Source organism: Cyprinodon variegatus, unplaced genomic scaffold (genome assembly GCF_000732505.1).
Source record: "Cyprinodon variegatus isolate N-32 unplaced genomic scaffold, C_variegatus-1.0 Scaffold808, whole genome shotgun sequence".
NCBI lineage: Eukaryota > Metazoa > Chordata > Actinopteri > Cyprinodontiformes > Cyprinodontidae > Cyprinodon > Cyprinodon variegatus.
This window is the reverse complement of record NW_015151261.1, coordinates 206,173-223,595: the sequence shown is the minus strand read 5'-3', so window position 1 is coordinate 223,595 and position 17,423 is coordinate 206,173. Positions and strand designations below refer to the sequence as shown.

The 17,423-nt window shown below is 36.6% G+C and overlaps 2 protein-coding genes across 2 annotated transcripts in view; both read right to left on the bottom strand.

The window, feature by feature from the left end:
- LOC107098760 (calcitonin gene-related peptide type 1 receptor-like) overlaps positions 1-10,444 on the bottom strand; it is a 57,257-nt gene extending 46,813 nt beyond the window's left edge. The window contains exon 1 of the mRNA XM_015396597.1: positions 10,370-10,444. The gene's annotated coding sequence lies outside the window, so the exon portion shown is untranslated. The remainder of the gene's footprint in view (positions 1-10,369) is intronic.
- Positions 10,445-16,303: 5,859 nt separating this feature from the next.
- LOC107098764 (E3 ubiquitin-protein ligase Itchy-like) overlaps positions 16,304-17,423 on the bottom strand; it is a 23,620-nt gene continuing 22,500 nt past the window's right edge. Inside the window, exons 22-23 of the mRNA XM_015396603.1 lie at positions 16,540-16,612; positions 16,304-16,423 (exon numbers count right to left, since the gene is read on the bottom strand). Of these exons, the coding sequence (XP_015252089.1) occupies positions 16,324-16,423; positions 16,540-16,612 (173 nt within the window). The 3' untranslated portion in view covers positions 16,304-16,323. The remainder of the gene's footprint in view (positions 16,424-16,539; positions 16,613-17,423) is intronic.

Genomic DNA, 17,423 nt, shown 5'->3' with positions numbered 1-17,423 from the left:
AGTGAAGTTAGAAACTGTCGTCGGACAACATGCGGTAATTTATAAATGTTTTGAATCAGTTTGGGTCCAGATTAGCCTGTAGGTGGGTCCGGATCCAGACCACTATACAGTGTAACTGCCTTGTTATTCAGCCTTCTTGTTCTCATTTCAACATTAAAACAGCTTTTTTTTCATTGTCTCAAAAGTCATTCATTGAATGTCAAACAAAATTTTTAAAAAATCTGAATAAGGATCCTTCACCAGGTTTTAAATACATTAAATTACATATAACTACCCCAGTGGGCTTATACACTGATGAAAGAAAATATACCTATTCTTCAAAACCCAGTGTTGGCAAGCATGTATGTTTGTCCACAAATCAAGGTCCAATTTTACACTAATCTATTTTGGCTTCCAACTCAAGCAGCTAGGAGGATAATTGTGCATTAAATAGGATTTGATTGTAGATATTAGTCTACTATTTTACATCATAGACCTCATTAAAAAAATACCTCCACTCCTGCTGAACAGTAGCCCAGATGTAATGATGTGAAGGAAAGGAGAAAAGTTTTATGGACGGGGTGCTTGAAAATGACTCTCACCCTCATGTGATGCAACAGGAAAAAAAAATTATACTGTAAACATTTTCTTGCCTTGGATGAAGACCTTAAAATCTGCAAGGGAATTTATTTTGTAAACATCTTATGAAGATGCATTAGTGAGAAATTAATCAAGTTATTCGCATTTGTAAAATTCAATCCAAAAAGACTTTATTAATCATAAGTGGAAATTAAATGCAACTGTAACCGGCCTCTGCGTTGTGTAATAATGCACCGTTCAGTCACTCCAAGTCAGCCAATAAATGGCGTTTTTATTCTGAGAAGAGTGAAACAAAACTGTTTAGCAGCAAATAAAAACATCCAGCCGACATCAAGCCACCTTCCTCCATTGATGTAATGAACAGTGTGGGGAAGTAGGAAGTGATGTCACAGGTTATAACCGCAAAAGTAAAACTAAACTTTCCCAAAACTATTATACAGATTATTGTTCTTTAAAGTAATAATTTCAAGGTAAAACCGAAAGAGAATACATTAATAAAAATATAAGATGAAGGAATTTTGGTGGAATTAATATGTTCTTCCATGTTACACAACACCTTCTGGCACAGGACAGCATTAGGCCAATGAGAAGGCAAACACTCACTGAGTAGGAATATATTTTTCATACATCTATAAGTTATTATTATTGCAGTCTCAGGGCTGAAAAAAAAAGCCCATTTCAAGAAGTAAGTTTTTTTTGTTTTTTGTTTTTTTTTCCTTCTGAGTTATCATCACATTTCCTGTGTTTCCTGTGAAGTATTGTTTCTTGTTATGTCTATACAGGGGGTTGCAAATGGGGAAGGAGGAAAACAGAGGGAGGGATATGCATTATATACATATTATATATTAACGATCCTTATTTTAATGTTCGCAGTGTAAGTTTATGATGCTTCACTTTGAAAGATGTCTAAGTCACATCTGTAGCTTTGATAAATAATGCCAATTATCCCTGGGTTCAGCGGTGCCAGAGGACTAAAGGGCATGACCCCATGATCTCAGCATGGCTCCTGCAGGTTTGAGTGCTGGCCTGTTGATCTTCCCAAGTTTCCTATAAGGTGACTTTCAAATAAAAGCCCCTAGTACCGTCCAAAAGAGATCAGATTGTGGTAAAATAAAGATTTTCGATCGATTAAAAAGACTTTAAACCAAAATGTAAGTTTTTAAAATATTGCCTTTTTAAATCCAGGGTATATTGTATCTTGAGAAGAGTGATCAGCGAATACCTTGTCTATTCTAGTGAAAACTATAAAAGCATCCAGGGGTTGAAGTTTAGTAATCTGTTCAGTTAGAGTTGACTTAAAAGTTTAAAGTGTATTTTAAAGCACCAACTATTCTACTCTGATAGAGTAGACAGGATGCACAATAGTGTACCATTATTATCTACTCCATGATGTAAAAGTCCTCAACAAAAAAAAGAATTTTTTTTTTACATTAAACAGCTATTTTTTTTGTCAGGTAGCTAGTTTAGTTATTTTTATAAACTGATCTTTCCTTTCCAGATTTGGTTTTTCACATTATAAAGACATAAAATGTATCTATAGACTAAAAGTTAACATTGATCATCTCCATTAAATAATCAAAACAATAAAATAAGGTCGATAAATAATTTAAATCTGGGTTTGTCTATATTGGTACATCAAACTAATCCAACTTGGTTTGTTTTTTTAACCCAGCACATTTTAGAGAGCAGATTAAAAATAAAACAGCATATCTGTTTGAGATTAAAGTTGTCTCTTCCCCCATACAATTAACCCTTTTTGTAAACTTTAATTTTTAATTAATGAGATAAAAAAAATATCTTATTTATGGTCTTTAATTAAAAAACCACCTAGTTAAAAATTCTTGACAGACGTCTCCTTTAATTTGTGTGCCAGTCGACGTGGCTCAAGTAAGCAGATTAGCATGAGGTATTTTCTCTGAAACAGGCTGCCTGTTCTTGTTTTTTAGCCCTTTAATACCAGACTGTAAATTAACCTAAAGTCAAAACACTACGATACACATAACAGAGTGTGTAAACCGTTTTCTGTAGGGTTATTACAATACAACTGATTCCCTTTGTTTTACAAATATTTGTATTTAATTACTCGTTTACATCGGAGAAGGTTGATTTCTACATTCTTAGTATGTAAAACAACTACAAATCCAAGCCCAGATTATGTAAAAACAAAACAAAAAAACTGTGGGTTTCACTTTCTTTGTTCAAATGCTTTGAATGCACTCTGCAATTTAAATGACTTCCAGTGAAGCACAGTTGGCTATTTTACTGTGTGGCTAAATTTAACAACCAACGCACTTCTTTACAAAAATGGAAGTTTCTCGATTTTTAGAACCCACCCCAAAATGATTAAATGCTGATAATTAATTGAATAGAGGAAATAATAAATGCGATCACTCTGTTTTAACATTTTTATATAATGCATCCATTAATGCAGCTAAATGTGCTAGACCTATAGCCTTCTGAGCTGTCTGCTGAACCGCACAGCCTGTCTGATTTCTATACATCATATATTCTAAAAAGCAGTAAAGAGGTTAAAAAAATCTGTGCAGCATGTAGACGTCAGCAGAAAGCACAGTTTACGACTACTGGCCATTGTTAAATGTATGTCATAGAGGTCTTACAGCTGAGAGGATTCAGAAACATGATTAGTCTTAACGTTTCCGGGCAGGTAAAGACTTTAAAGGTGGTCTAACGAGAAAAAAGGTGAATTATAAAACTGATTCAAGGGAATAAATCAGCATGGAGTGTGGCAAATATGCTGGCTGGATTATAATTTGAAACATATACAAAAGGCCCCTCAGTGGAGCAGTGGGTAGGACTGCTGCCTTAAAGCAAAAAGGTCTGGGTTTGATTCCTGACCTTTCTGCATGGAGTTTGCATTTTCTCCCTGTGCATGCATGGGTTCTCCCCGGGTACTCCGGCTTCCTCCCACTGTCCAAAAACATGACTGTTAGGTTAATTGTCTTCTCTATGTTGTCCTTAGGTGTGAGTGTGTGTGTGAATGGTTGTTTATCCTGTTTGTCTCTGTGTTGCCCTGCAATGGACTTGCCACCTGACCAGGATGGACCCCGCCTCTCGCCCGTAGACAGCTGGAGATAGGCACCAGCACCCCTCAAGACCCCAGCTGGGATAAGCGTAACAGAAAATTGATGGGGGGGGGAAATAACATAAACAACATTTGTAGGTTGCAAAGGAAAAAGTCCAAGTGGACAAAGAAGGTATCAGAGATTGAATTCAATCAGAGCTGTTTAATCCAGAATGCTGCTGCCTGCGTCCTCACTAGCACTGAGAAAGTAGAGCAGGTTGTCCTTAAACTAGCTCCCTCTTTTTTAGAGAACAGGTGTTGTCAGTGTACATATCAACCACCCAGACTTCGTATAGGTCTTCTGACTTAAATCTGCTCTTCATTCAGAGAATCAAACATGGAGAAGCAGCTTTAAGTTTCTGCTCTCCACTAATCTGGAATAAACACAAAACTGCAAAAGTGAAGCATCGTTAAATCAAGATTAAAAAAAATATTAGAGCGGCCTTTGACTGCATTATCTTATTTAAGTTAGTAAACACACTTGCCTTTCATTTTCTTATCAATCATTTTATCATTAACTATTATTCATTATTCATCAATTATTCATTCTTATTCTCTAATTACCGGTGTTCATTAATAATTCATTCACCCTTAAACTGCACTTTCATTTCTACTTTAATACTTATTTTTCTTTCTCTATGTACACTTTAAATGGCTTTGCTTCTAAAATGTGCCTGTATAAATACACTCACATTTCCTCGTCATGCCTAAAGCCAAGAAGCCAAAAGAGGAGAAGCCACAATAATAAATAAAAAATAGAACCATCTTTAGTCTAAAGGGACGTGCATATTCAGGTGTTATCCTGGATATGCACGTCCCATTTAGACTAAATGTACTTTTTTCATAATCATCTAATATCATCTAATAAGATGATGTTAATAGCTGTTTAAGCATACTTCATGAGAAAACAAACAAATGCAAGTTTCCAAAATCACTGATGATGTGGAGTAGCTGTCATATGAAGGATAGCAGCTGGGACCTCTGGAAGAAATGCACCAATATACTGTAAATGTGGGGATGATGTGCACTGGGCAAAGAAACTAAAGGGGACAACTCAAAAAGCCTTGATCTTAAATCAACTTAAGGTTTATGGTGAAGAGTAAATCTACATTCAGCAAAGCTGACCTGTCAACAAGAAAGTAGGTTTTTTATTAATTAAGAATAATCTTAGAAAAATCCTACATCAAACATCTAAAGCTTATAGGTTTTTATGCTTTTAGGCATTTAAACCGGGTCCATTTTCTAGAGTGCATAATGATAGCACATCTTCTTCTCCCTGATGTATAATTCCTACCACTTCTGGTCTTGCTTTGCTGAAAAGTGGTCTCTCAACACTCTCTGATCCTATAAATCACCCAAGAGAGCAGGCTGTCGGCAAACCTGGGATTTATGGCAACTAAGCTGTCCATATGTGACTAATCACTGACTTTATCTTTTCATAGATGCATCCAGTACTTTTATCTTATAGCAATGCTTTAGCAATTTTATTTATTTTTTGTTTAAAAGGATCAGCAGGTTTGGAAAAACAGTTGGAATTTTTTTTTTTTTTATCAAACTGAAAGCTTAGCTTTTACCTGCAAAATCCCAGGAGGTTCATATAAAGAAGGGAAAAAAGGCACTTTATTAGGATGGTAAATGTTGCAGCCTTTAGCAGTGGCTTTTATTAAATACAGAGAGCAGAAACAACGTCTGACACAGCTCACTGATATGCTTCACCTCCACATCATCACAGCTACTGATAACTCTGAATGTGTGTTTTATCTATCTGTCTGAGCTGCTTTATTTATTCTCTCCAAGCATAAACTGCAAACCTCTCCTTCTCTTGAATTGCAATAAAATAGGATGAAATATAAACCATACGGACTTTTGCTTTTAACGTCTTTTGCATGTTTAATATCCTTAAAACTTTTTACATTAACTCCTGCATCCATATTTTAGATGTTAAAAATGATTTTTCTACCATGCTGAATTAATCGATATGAGTCTGCAGATCCAGCTACAATGTCTGCACCCCTGCAACTGTTATTTGCATGCAGAATGCAACTCCACGTGCCAGCTATCTACCACTGAGACTAAAATAAGCAAAGGTTCTCTCACAACCTCTGGGGGGAGGGGAGGTTAGTGCTCGTGTTATGAAAACTGGACAGCAAATCGGGGGGGGCAAAGCGGTGGCCAAAACACCTATTAATACACTGATAGCTTCCTGGCAAGAGCAGGCTGTTCCAGTCAAAGGGACACTGGTTGGGTTAGGGGTCAGGGGGTGGAAGTTTCCCACGCGCAAATGTGGAGTCAGACTGTAGCATCCAGGAAAAACTGGGAGGTGTTTTAAAGTCAAGCTACGCTTAGCTACTCCAACGTCTCCAACATGAGACCTAAACAGGAACTGGCTGGTGCTGGGTAGAAAAGAAAAAAAAAAAGCTTTGAAGGTTTGATGACATTGGTATAAAAAAGAGAGGAGAGAATAATTAATTAGTCAGAAATTGTTTTATATCTTAAAAGGCAACAAAAATAATCGTTTTTAATATTAGCTAGACGTGCATTCTCATCATTTTAATCTGTCCACACTGTTTCTTTTTAAAGCACAATTTTGAATGTATCTTATTGGAGCTTTGCATGATTAACCACCCTTTGCATAACAGTTAAGTGAATAGGAAAAGGATGAACTGTGCTTATTGAGAATAGAATAGAATTCAACTTTATTGTCATAACAATGTCGCAATTACAAAGCAATGAAATTCAACCGTTGTGGAGCAGTGGGCTGCCATTGTGCGGAACCCGGGGAGCAGTGTGGGGTTTAAGGTTCTTACTCAGGGACCCAGAGTGGCAGTCTGTGGGAGTGGCGCTCAAACTCAGAAGCTCTGGAACCCAGGCCCAATGCACTACCCACAAGGCCATTACCACCATTTTATATTTCCTCTTTTAGCCATTCCAGTAGTGCCCAATGCAAAGCTTTTATTCCAAAGAAATCTAATGATTTAAAAACCATATGATGTGGTTAATGTGCTCTATTAAAATGCATTTACTACAATTTCTCTAACATGCATGTGGGCTTTAGTGGAGCCTATACCCCTCGGGGGGATTTACTATTAAGCAATACTAGTCAGTTGCCTAAGGCCCCAAGTTCCTGGGGGGCCCATAAAACTCTGCTCACATGTATGGTTAATACAACTATTTCTTATTTTTGTACATGAATTATGTTTTTCTTAAAAATCCCTTTGCTAAAATGCCATCAGAATGCTTATAATATTAAGTGAGTATATTCACTTAATAGTATATAATATATTTAGAGCATACCCCCCCACTAGCACCACACTGGATCAGTCCATTTGCTGCACATATTCAGAAAGGTCCAAACAGACAGCAGCAAACCATTTGAAAACTAATGATGCGAAGAGCAGTGTTGTCAACTTAGCGCTTTTGTCACTATATTTAGTGACTTTTCAGACCCCTCTAGCACTTTTATTTCAATAAAGCGCCTAGCTCCGAATCTAGCAACTTTTTTTCTGCTACTAGAGACTTTGGCAACAACATCTAAAAGCAGCGAACTCAGCCAGTAGATTGGTAACCCCGCCTCCTGCTCTCCTCTATCTTGTCTACCGTCATGATTCATGCAGCTATTATTTCATCCAAATGAGAAACGGAGAACAGGTAAGCTTATCATTACTTCTCTACAGTAAAAAGAAGGAATGGGTTATTTACTTTTGCCGTCGCCTGTTTGGAAACACAGGAAGGAGCAATCAGCTATGTGCTTAGCTATTAGAAAAAAAGTTTTATTCCTTTTGAGACAGCATGAAAAGTCAGCTGAGTACAAAACATTGAGAGGAAAACAACAAGAAAAAGGAAGAGAGGGACAAAAACGTAGAACAAATAATGTATGTCTATTCTATTAAAATGTCTGAATCTGTATAATGGGTCTGTTTTATGTGTTGTCTTCTATCAGAGGGAATTCAGACGGCCCCCTGCCTGTCTTTGCCTAGGGCCCCAAATTTCCTAAATCTGCACCTGCATATACCATCAGCATCATCCCCATAAACAACAAAGGAAAGAATAAGAAGCAGTTCAGACTGTGTAGCGCCTCTGTGATATGTGTATTTAGAATAACAACACTTTTACTCTAGATAAGACTAGGAATACTAACAGAAACCTGCCAGATCAAAAACCTTTCAGCAGGGATATAAACAGATTTGGACCAATTAGAAGATCACTGCCAAGGTCAAACTGTTGACCGTCCACCGTAATGTGATATTAACCGAAGTCTTACCTCCACATTCAGATTTTTAATGATTCATGAATAGAAACAAAGAATTCATATTTTTTTATGACTCAACCTGTTGACCTGGTGTTACTCTTGTCTCTGCTGACAAGAGTAACACTCTTGTCAGCAGAGCAGCATCATTTTTATGATGTCAACCTAAATACACACCAAGAAAATGAGCTTTCTGCATTTTATGCCTAACAAACCTCGTATGTTGTGCACGCCTACAGAGAAACTTTTTTAGTTTAACATTTTAACATTTTAGCGGGACAAGAAAACACCGGATCTTATCTCTGAAGCTCTGGTCAACCAGTCTGCAAGTAGAGTTGTTGTGACTGCTGATGAGTATGAAAATAACCCAGGAAATATGCAAATTCCCTAAGGGGAAAAAGCAAAACAGAAAACGCTTTGGAAGCTCATCCAGGCTGCTGGGATCCTTAGAGACGATTCTAGTGTGAATCTGGATGTAATTCCTCTGTGAATTTCTCAGATTTAATGTAAAAGATGTTATTTTTTATTTAATCTATCTTTCTAAGTCAAACTACATCTACAGTGGCATTTAAATACCATTATCACACTCAAGCATATTTATTCATTTTTATTCATTTTATTAGACTTATTGTTAGAAATCAAAACTCAATCAGATTATATTTTAAATTAGGTTTAAGAACGATTATTTATATGAATATCCCATCTTCAGATAAATTATTAAATTATTAAAATATGATCACATTTAAACAATAATTAAAATACTAATCAGAGTAAAAAGAGAAAGAGTAAAATCAGTAATACAGATAATATAAATAAACAAAAACAAGTTAGAATAAAAAGCCAAAAGCTGTTTTTTTTTTTTTTCCAGTAAATGAACACTAAACATAATATCATAACAAAGGAAACTCCACAGGCAGGAAGAGATGAGACATTGATCTCCTCGGGTTAAATACAAAGTCTTGGGAACAACAACAAGATTTTAGTTTCAACCTCAGTGTTATTTAGAAATGCAGGCTACAATTTATCAATACAGAAGGAGGTTGTTTCTGCAGGGCTATAAACATTAAAGTCAGGATTTTTAAATATATTTTTTAAAAAGAATAGTTAAACAGTTCAAATACATGTGAACTGGAGCGATGTGAGCTCTTCTGTTTGCTTTAGTGTTAGTGCTTTAGTGCCAATTCAAAGTGATCAAGGTCAGAAATGTGAATCAATAGAGAGGAAGAAATAAATGCAATAAATTAAATTAAAATGACCCAAAAGACCTAGACTTTAACAAAGACCTGGATGACTTATTGAATTCTGTTTTCTGTCTGAATCTAATGCCTAATTTTAAGGCATTTATTCAGGGATTGCAAAGAATAGTGGGTCAAAATCCCTGACAGTGATGTAAAAATTCACCTCATCGATTATTAAGTTAAAGGGGGATTTTTTTCTTTAACAATGGAGCCGAGGTGTTTCAAAGTATTTTTTTATTTGAAAACTGAATTTTTTACTTCTTTATTTTATCTGGGACTGTTTTCACTGATGACCTAAAAACAATTAAAAGCGAAAACAAGAGCAAAAAATTCATATCTTTTTCAGACCATCTTACTTTAAGGTTTTCGCTTATTGATTGTTAAACATAAAACACTTCCAGGCTGAAATGAAGAAGATCAAAGAAAACCCAGAGCATCCTCATCCTCAGACTGACATTCATCATTGTGGTGTCTTTAGTCAGAGGCTTCTCAGACCCCCTGTATCACAGACTGCTAGAGGAGATCCTTCAACATTTATAACAACAAACTCCAGGTTTGCTTTAGGGTTAATGACGTCTAGTGAAGCTGAATTGAATCAGAGCCCTTCATTTAAAGCTGCTGTTGCAGAAGCAGATAGCTTTAACTTACTTATGGGAGGAAACTCTCTGATCCTCTATCAAATCACTGCCATCTTTGATGTCAAATGTCAAGCCAGGGTGCTTTCTGAGCTTCTTTTAGTAACAGAGGACCCATCATTCATCTGCAATGTTTTACATAAATCGAGATCATAACAATGACACCAGTCTACTCTAATCATATGTTACTTAGAAAGGAAACAGCAGAAGTAGCCATTAAGCCAGTGAGGACCCTTGAATCAATCTACATTTCTTCTTTACATTAAAACACAGCAGAAAATTTTACATTTACAACTGTTAATGACTTAATAAAGGCAATTATACCTGATATATAAACTATTGTCAGTCAATTTAGTTGCATTTTGCAAAAGCTATTTTATGCATATAAATCATTTCTGGTTAAATGCATGACCTGGTTTTCCTGTTTAAAGTAAATAAGACAAGTATTTCACCTTGAGTTGAATTAGTACTTTTGTTTTTTTTTAACATAAGTAAACTATAATTTCCCCTGATGCCTCATTTAATCAAAAAGCAGTCATGTTTGAGTAATATATATCAGTCTATCTAAATTAGATAATTTGTGCCTTACCCTTTATCTGAGTGAGATGTCAAACTTTGGTTTCCTCCAATGCTTGCATGACCCGAGCTGGAAAGCGTCTCACTCTGACTCTCTAACAACTCTGACCAAGCCCATAGTCTGAGCTGCAGCAGTAAAGGCAACCAGAATCACAGGAGCCTCTTTTCCTGTCTGTATTTTCAAAATAAGGTGAGCAGTAATCACAATTTTGTACTATGAATAGCTGGGATTAATTATTTTAGGTGATAAATATTGATAAAGTTTTAAGTAAATAACTAAAAACTATTTAGCATTGTAATGTTCCCCAGAAAGAGATGATTTGGTGAGTTGACAGATACAGTACCAACATTAGTGGGTTTATATTGTTTAGCTCTGCAGCCTGATGTTGAGCAAACAGTGTCATCTGCTGGTTAAACCATCAGTCCATATCCCTTATTTTATTTATTTCAAAGAGCGATCATCACATCTACTGTTTCAGGCCAGTGTCCCCTTGCATTGCTTTTGAATGTGTTATTTTTAATAGTTTTATTTTTAGTCCACCCATTGTGTTTTATTGACCTTTTGTCTTTTCACTATTTACACTAATTCTGCAGTTTAATGTGGAAATTGTCATTACTGTATAACTTCGCTCTTTGGGGGACAAATGATGGATGCCCACAGAACTCCTGATAATAACAGAAAAACAATAGAGAGAAGTAAACTAGAAAAAGCATATATTATATCAGAGGTGGGTAATAACTAAATAGATTTATTTAGTAACATTTACTTGAGTAACTTTTTAAAAAGTGTACTTATCAGAATAATTTTACTGCACTTCACTTTTTACATTTACACTCTTTATTTCTTCCTTTACTTAGTCTTAGTATCTAAAAAACCAGAATTTGTTCTGAATGTTTTAGTTTTGTCTGCCAGATAAACTCCTTACATATTAAATATGGAGCCTAGGTGGAAGTTCAACTAAAGAAACTCATTGCTTTCCTACATCTACATGCGACACAGCCAATCAGCTTTGAACCACACCTCCACGAAAGCCAATCTGCATCCAAAGTTAATCTTAAAAGGCCTCCGATACACTCATGTGTGCAGGCAGCAGAGGCTCTGTGTGACTTCATTAAGATGACACAGTTTCAACCCACCTCCAGCCCCTACTCCACCATCTAGCTAAAGCCTCATCAGAGCGTCGTCCCGGACTCTTACTGCGTTCCCTGTCTCATCTTAACTGGTCCCGCAGAAGACCGCCATGTTGAGCCTGGTTCTGCCAGAGGTTTCTTCCCAACAGGGAGTTTTTCCTCTCCACTGTCGCTTCATGCTTGCTCATCATGGACAGGTTCTCTCAACCTGTGTTATCTAACTGGACTTCCATCTTCCAGGTCCCTGAGTGAATCTCTAGTATCAGCTCACGCAATTCACTGGATCTCCCCATAAAGCTCAGCAGACCGTCTCGATAACCAGCAGTCTACAGACTGACCAACTTCACCCATTTCCACTCCACCACCATTTTCAGGCCTTAGGGGAAACAGCCCTATCCTTTGCTCCTGTTCACGCATATCTATCAAAATTCAATGTTATGTTTCCTGCCAAGGTCTGAGCGCCAAAGACAAAATAATTGTATCAATAAATTTCTCCTGATTGTCTTTTCTCTTCGTGTGAGTTTTTCAGATTGAACAAATGTTATCATTAGGTGATAATTTTATCCATTTTTCATCACGCTTTATCCCAGTTGGGGTCGTGATGGGTGCTGGTGCCTACCTGCAGCTGTCTCAGGGCGAGAGGTGGGGTCCACCACAGACAGGTGACGAGTCCATCGCAGGGAAACACAGAAAAAAAAAAGGAAAAACAACCATTCACGCACACACTCACACTTAGGAGAATTTAGAGAAGACAAGTAACCTAACAGTCATGTTTTTGGACTGTGGGAGGAAGCCAGAGTACCCGGAGAGAACCCACGCATGCTCAGGGAAAACATGCAAACTCCATGCAGAAAGACTTAGTAGTAAATAAGTAGACCAAATTTGTTTTTGCTCTTAACTTACATTTCTTGCATATTAACTTTTACAGTTTATTTTGCTGTGTTCTTTTCCCAGTATCGATTGTGCTTTGTTAAAAACGCAGCAGGCTTTTTTAAGAGTGCATATTTTATGATGGATAATTAAGAAAATTTCAAGCTTTACAAAAAAATCTGGACAATTTTTCAGCAAAACAACTGCAGCTGTCTGCTTTTTGCTTTTGAAATAAAAACGAATGTTTCCAAAACGTTGGTTGTAGCTTGTACCAAATGTTTGCTTCAGTCTGTGGTAAAATGATTTATCAGGAATGTAGAGAAAATCTACTGCAGAGTGGCAGGAAGCCTGTCCTCAGTTAAAAACACTGCAGTTACTGTTTTAAAAGGTTAAACACATTTGTTCGATTGCAAATCTCTTATTTTGATTTTTGATTCAGAACACGTTTTCTCAGTTAGACTCAGTTATTTCAAAAAATGAAAATGATTTTATTTTTTTATGTTATTGTAGGAAACATGATATTGTCCCAGTATATATTTATTAGTCAGACTTAGCTCATTAATACAACATTAAGTTCATGGAAAAAAAATAAATAAATATAGTTTGATATGAGGAATAAAAAAATGAAAATAGGGAAAAAGGCAGATTATTTCTGTTCATTTTTTTTATTTTATGATTTTATTTTTTTACATTTCCGCATCATGAACATGGTTTCTAACCTTTAAATAAAGTATCAAAGGAAGTAATCCTACATAAATCCAACAGTAAGGTCTTACAATAATCCGCAGGTGTTAAACACCTTTCCTTATTTGAACCACAACACTTAACAATTATTTAGGGGGACAATTCCTAATCTTTTACAAAATAAACTTTGTTATGAGCAGCACTTACAACTTTCAGCATTTACAACATTCAGTTCGAAAAACATGCTTCTGGGAAATATAAAAAACAAAACAAAGATTGGTATTTTTATCAATTATTCCATATTTGCTAATTGAAAATGTTCCAGGTTTCTTATTGTGATCAATTCCAAACTAATTAGAGGATACTGGATAAGCCTGGACCGTCTACCCCTGGAAGGATTTACTGAGTCTCACTGAGCAAGGGGAAAACCTCCACATGATCCATTCAAGTCCACTCCTCGAAAACCAAAGTGACAGTCCGCTCCTTTACTCCTCTGGGTCCAACGTATGTCTGCCTGTCCCCTCTCTGTGTTCCCGCTTCTCTGGATTAAACCCCCCACAAACTGGATCCAAGGATAAACCAAGAGCCCCCCCTAAAGTGAGTGCCTCTCAAGCAATTTTCAAGTCTCAGTCTATTTTCCCACTGTCCCTGAACTGATCACTGTGATCTCCCCTTCAGAGTTTCCAGTTCCAGTTCATCAGTCCGCTGAGTTCCAGCATTGTTTCCCCTCTGAGTTTCAATCTCCATCAGTGTTTGCTAACCTACAATAAAGCCCATTATGACAGTGACATGATGAGGATAAACTTTAACCTTTCCTCCTGATAGATTCATTATTTTCACACAGTAGTTGTTCTCGCAGCTGAAACTATGAATTAAGCTTCATAGGTAGCTCTACTGCATTATCCAGCATTTTTCTGATCACTGAAGGATTAAAACTAATCTAATGATAAGGTCACCATCTCTGCTGGGTAAAAATCTGACAGAGGATAAGGTTAGAAACTCAGAGCTTCTTCTGCGTTCAAATAGATCACCCTCTGCTGTTTCAGTGTTCTACTACAAGCTTCAAACAGGAAAACAGGAAAAAGTTTTCCAGGCGCTCTAATAAAATGCAGTTATCAATGGAATAAAGTGCAGCATTAACATCCATAATACCAGCGCTGTGGTTGTTCTATAGTCTGCATTTATAAAGATGTAATTGAACACAATTGGATCAGAAACCTGACTGGAACACATCAAAGCAGCTGCTCATTGTTAAAAAGGTGTTTAGTTGTTCAAAAACAGTTTTTTCAGTAATCTAATGAAGGGGAGGTTAGAGAAAAGTTCAGTATCACTTCAAACCTGGACTGGTTTATTCTAATCTGGTATGGGAATATTTAAAACCAAAATTGTGATTTTTTTTTAACCTTTCTTTGATTTGTGAAACCTTCAATAAAGGGCGATTTCAGCACTTTATCATCTATATCATACTAGAACTGGTCCAGCTCCAAAACTAAAATATAAGTCATGGGAATCTGCATTAACACCACCAATTATGTAACATTTTCAGTTAAATGATCTTTATTCATGTATACATCATATCAAGTTACTTTAAAAAAGGGCAATTAAACTTGACAACACAAACATGTGGATTGATAGTAGCAATCAAACAAGACAGGAAAGTTCAGATTATTGTACACACTTCTGTGTAAACCTAGCAGACAGCAGTCATTGACTTACAGGATTCACTCTTTCTCCAGCATGGAGCTACAGTGGACAATTAGCATTTGTATTTAACTTTTCTCACAAACCCTTTTAGCAAGCAAGCATCTAGCGACAAAGTAGGTAAAACGTTTCTTTTCACCTGGAAGAAACTTCCAGAATCTTGCTCAGTGGAAGCAGCCATCTATCACACCCAACTGGGTGATTAAGCAGATATATGATATAAGGTACCAATATTATTGATAAATTTGACAAATTTCCTGACATACTTTTTTTTTGCCAAACATCTGTTTATCTGAATTGCTATAAATGTTATCATTTATCTTAAATCTGCTTCCCACATATTTACCATGAATTATCATTAATGAGGTGTATTGAGTACAGCTATAGTTATTTTTACAGTATACTGTTAATAAAAATTACAGACAGCACAAAAAACACAAGTAACAGTGCAGGTAAAATAGTTACGTAAATAAAGGATTAAAAACATATACATTTCATACATATGCCTATTGACATATTTTTTTCCTTCTTCATTGAGTTCTATTTATAAAGTATTTATATGTCAAAATAAGGACAGTAAATGGTTAGGTTAGGAATGCATTGAAAAGGGTTGTAGTGATTAACTGTATATTTTTTGGGGAGTAAAACTGGTCTGTGTCCATATTTTCCTGAGATTTTAAGTTGACATTTTGATTTGATACTCTTTCTGTACATCTGAAAAATTAAAGTGCTGTTAATAAGAACATTAAGATTCTCCTAGAATACTCTAATCCATACTGTCCTGTCACACACCACAGTGTACACTCAGGCCCTATAAAACTAGGGTCAGATTATTGGTTTTTAACATTTGCCACCACCACTAAATATAATGGGGATTCAAACACTGTTCACAATCATTAATCTGTTCACAGACTCTGACATGATACAATCCAGTTCAAAAAAGAAGCAGGAATCCCAAATCTCTGAAGCACCAAGACTGTTTGTTACCTCTGCATTAATTTAGATGAGATTTTAGCAGGCATTTTAATGCTGGTGAAGGTTCTTAGTCATCCAGTTCATAATCATTCCAAAAAAGGAAAATAAAAAATAATCCACTGTACTTGGTTTCCAAGTTTGAAGACTTTGGGCTACTTTGTAAAACCTCAAACTCAACGCTATTCCTGACATTTTGAATTGAAAAAGCTCATTAGATGGGAAGCGAAACGTCTTCAAACTTGGAAACCATGTCTAGTGGATTCTTTTTAATTTTCTTTTTTGGGAAGGCATGTTAATGTTAGATTATTGAGGAAGATTCATCTTAATTATCAGCTAAGTCACAATTAAATAAGCAAGTCTTCATCAAACCAAACTGAGTTTTTTTTCTCTTTTGGAGGAACTTGGCTGTGCGCAAAACAAAGAGACCTTCCAAATGTAAATGTAATGTGATCATGGGACTTTAAACTCAGACCAACATGATTACAACATGCTTAGTAGGTGAAAACGCTGTTGTTCTGTAGAACTCATCATTAAAAGCCACATCTGAACACTCCCTAATTTAAACACAAATTTTTTTTTTCTTTTGCACCAAAATGTCTAGTCTTTTTACTCCTGTCCAAATCCTTCCGTCTCCTCTATGGCGTAGAGCAACTTCTCTTTCAGTTTTTCGTAGCTCTTATAGGGCGGCAAGTCCAGTCTGTTAAAGCTGGAAGCATAAATATAAGTAGGTTCAAGTTTGAGGACAAATACATTACATTACACAACATTACAACTATATAGAAAAGGTTTAGCAAGAGTTAAGGTAACAGTCTGTAAACTCACCATGTGTGACTTCTGGGAAGCCAGGATTCCTTTCCCACCTTCTCAATGCAGAATTTCTGAGGACCATTGCTTCCTATAAAGAGGAGAACTCATCAGCTCTGGGTCATTTTCTTTTTCTATTTGTTCCCATGCATTGCTATTTTTTCTAATGTCTGTTTACAATCTTTGCCTTATCTTTACATACACCAACTTTTAAAAGTTCAAGAAAATAACGCACTCTCTAGTTTTTTATTAAACATTATTCAGTTTTGATTCCATGTCCTTAGAGCCAATTTAAGCACCCGTGGATCATGTCGCCTCCGCCTCTGACTGGAGCCTAATCCTCTTTCAACCATTTGAACTTGGACTGGTGCCATGGGGAAGTAACGGGACACCAGTTGCTTGCTGGTGAACCCAAACCTCAGCCTTGGCTCCGGGGTGGGTCAATGCTCCTCTGTACTGGGCAACGTCACATGCCTTGGTTTTTTGTCTTCATGGGGCCTTTTTGACCGCTCTTTGTATGATCCGTTACCCAGACCCTACCGTTCCCGACAAAATATCCTCCATCCTCCACCACCTTAAAGTTGGGGTTCAAGGATCCAGCAGAACTGGCCAGCTGGTTCTGATACCTTTTTCAGTTGGCCCTGGCTGGATGGCTTTCTTCAGAACGAGTTCTAAGCATTTGACTGTATGATCTGGTGAACTGTAAAGTGCCTTGAGATTACATATGTTGTGAATTGGTGCTATAGAAACAAACTGATTTGAACTGAAGCAGAAGGAGGCCCAAGTGATGACCCAGGAAATGATGGAGGGACCATGTCTGTCAGATGGCCTTGAATTGCCTCTGGTTTTCCCCAGCAGAGCTGGAGGATTTGTCACTGGAGAAAAAAGTCTGTGATTTCCCT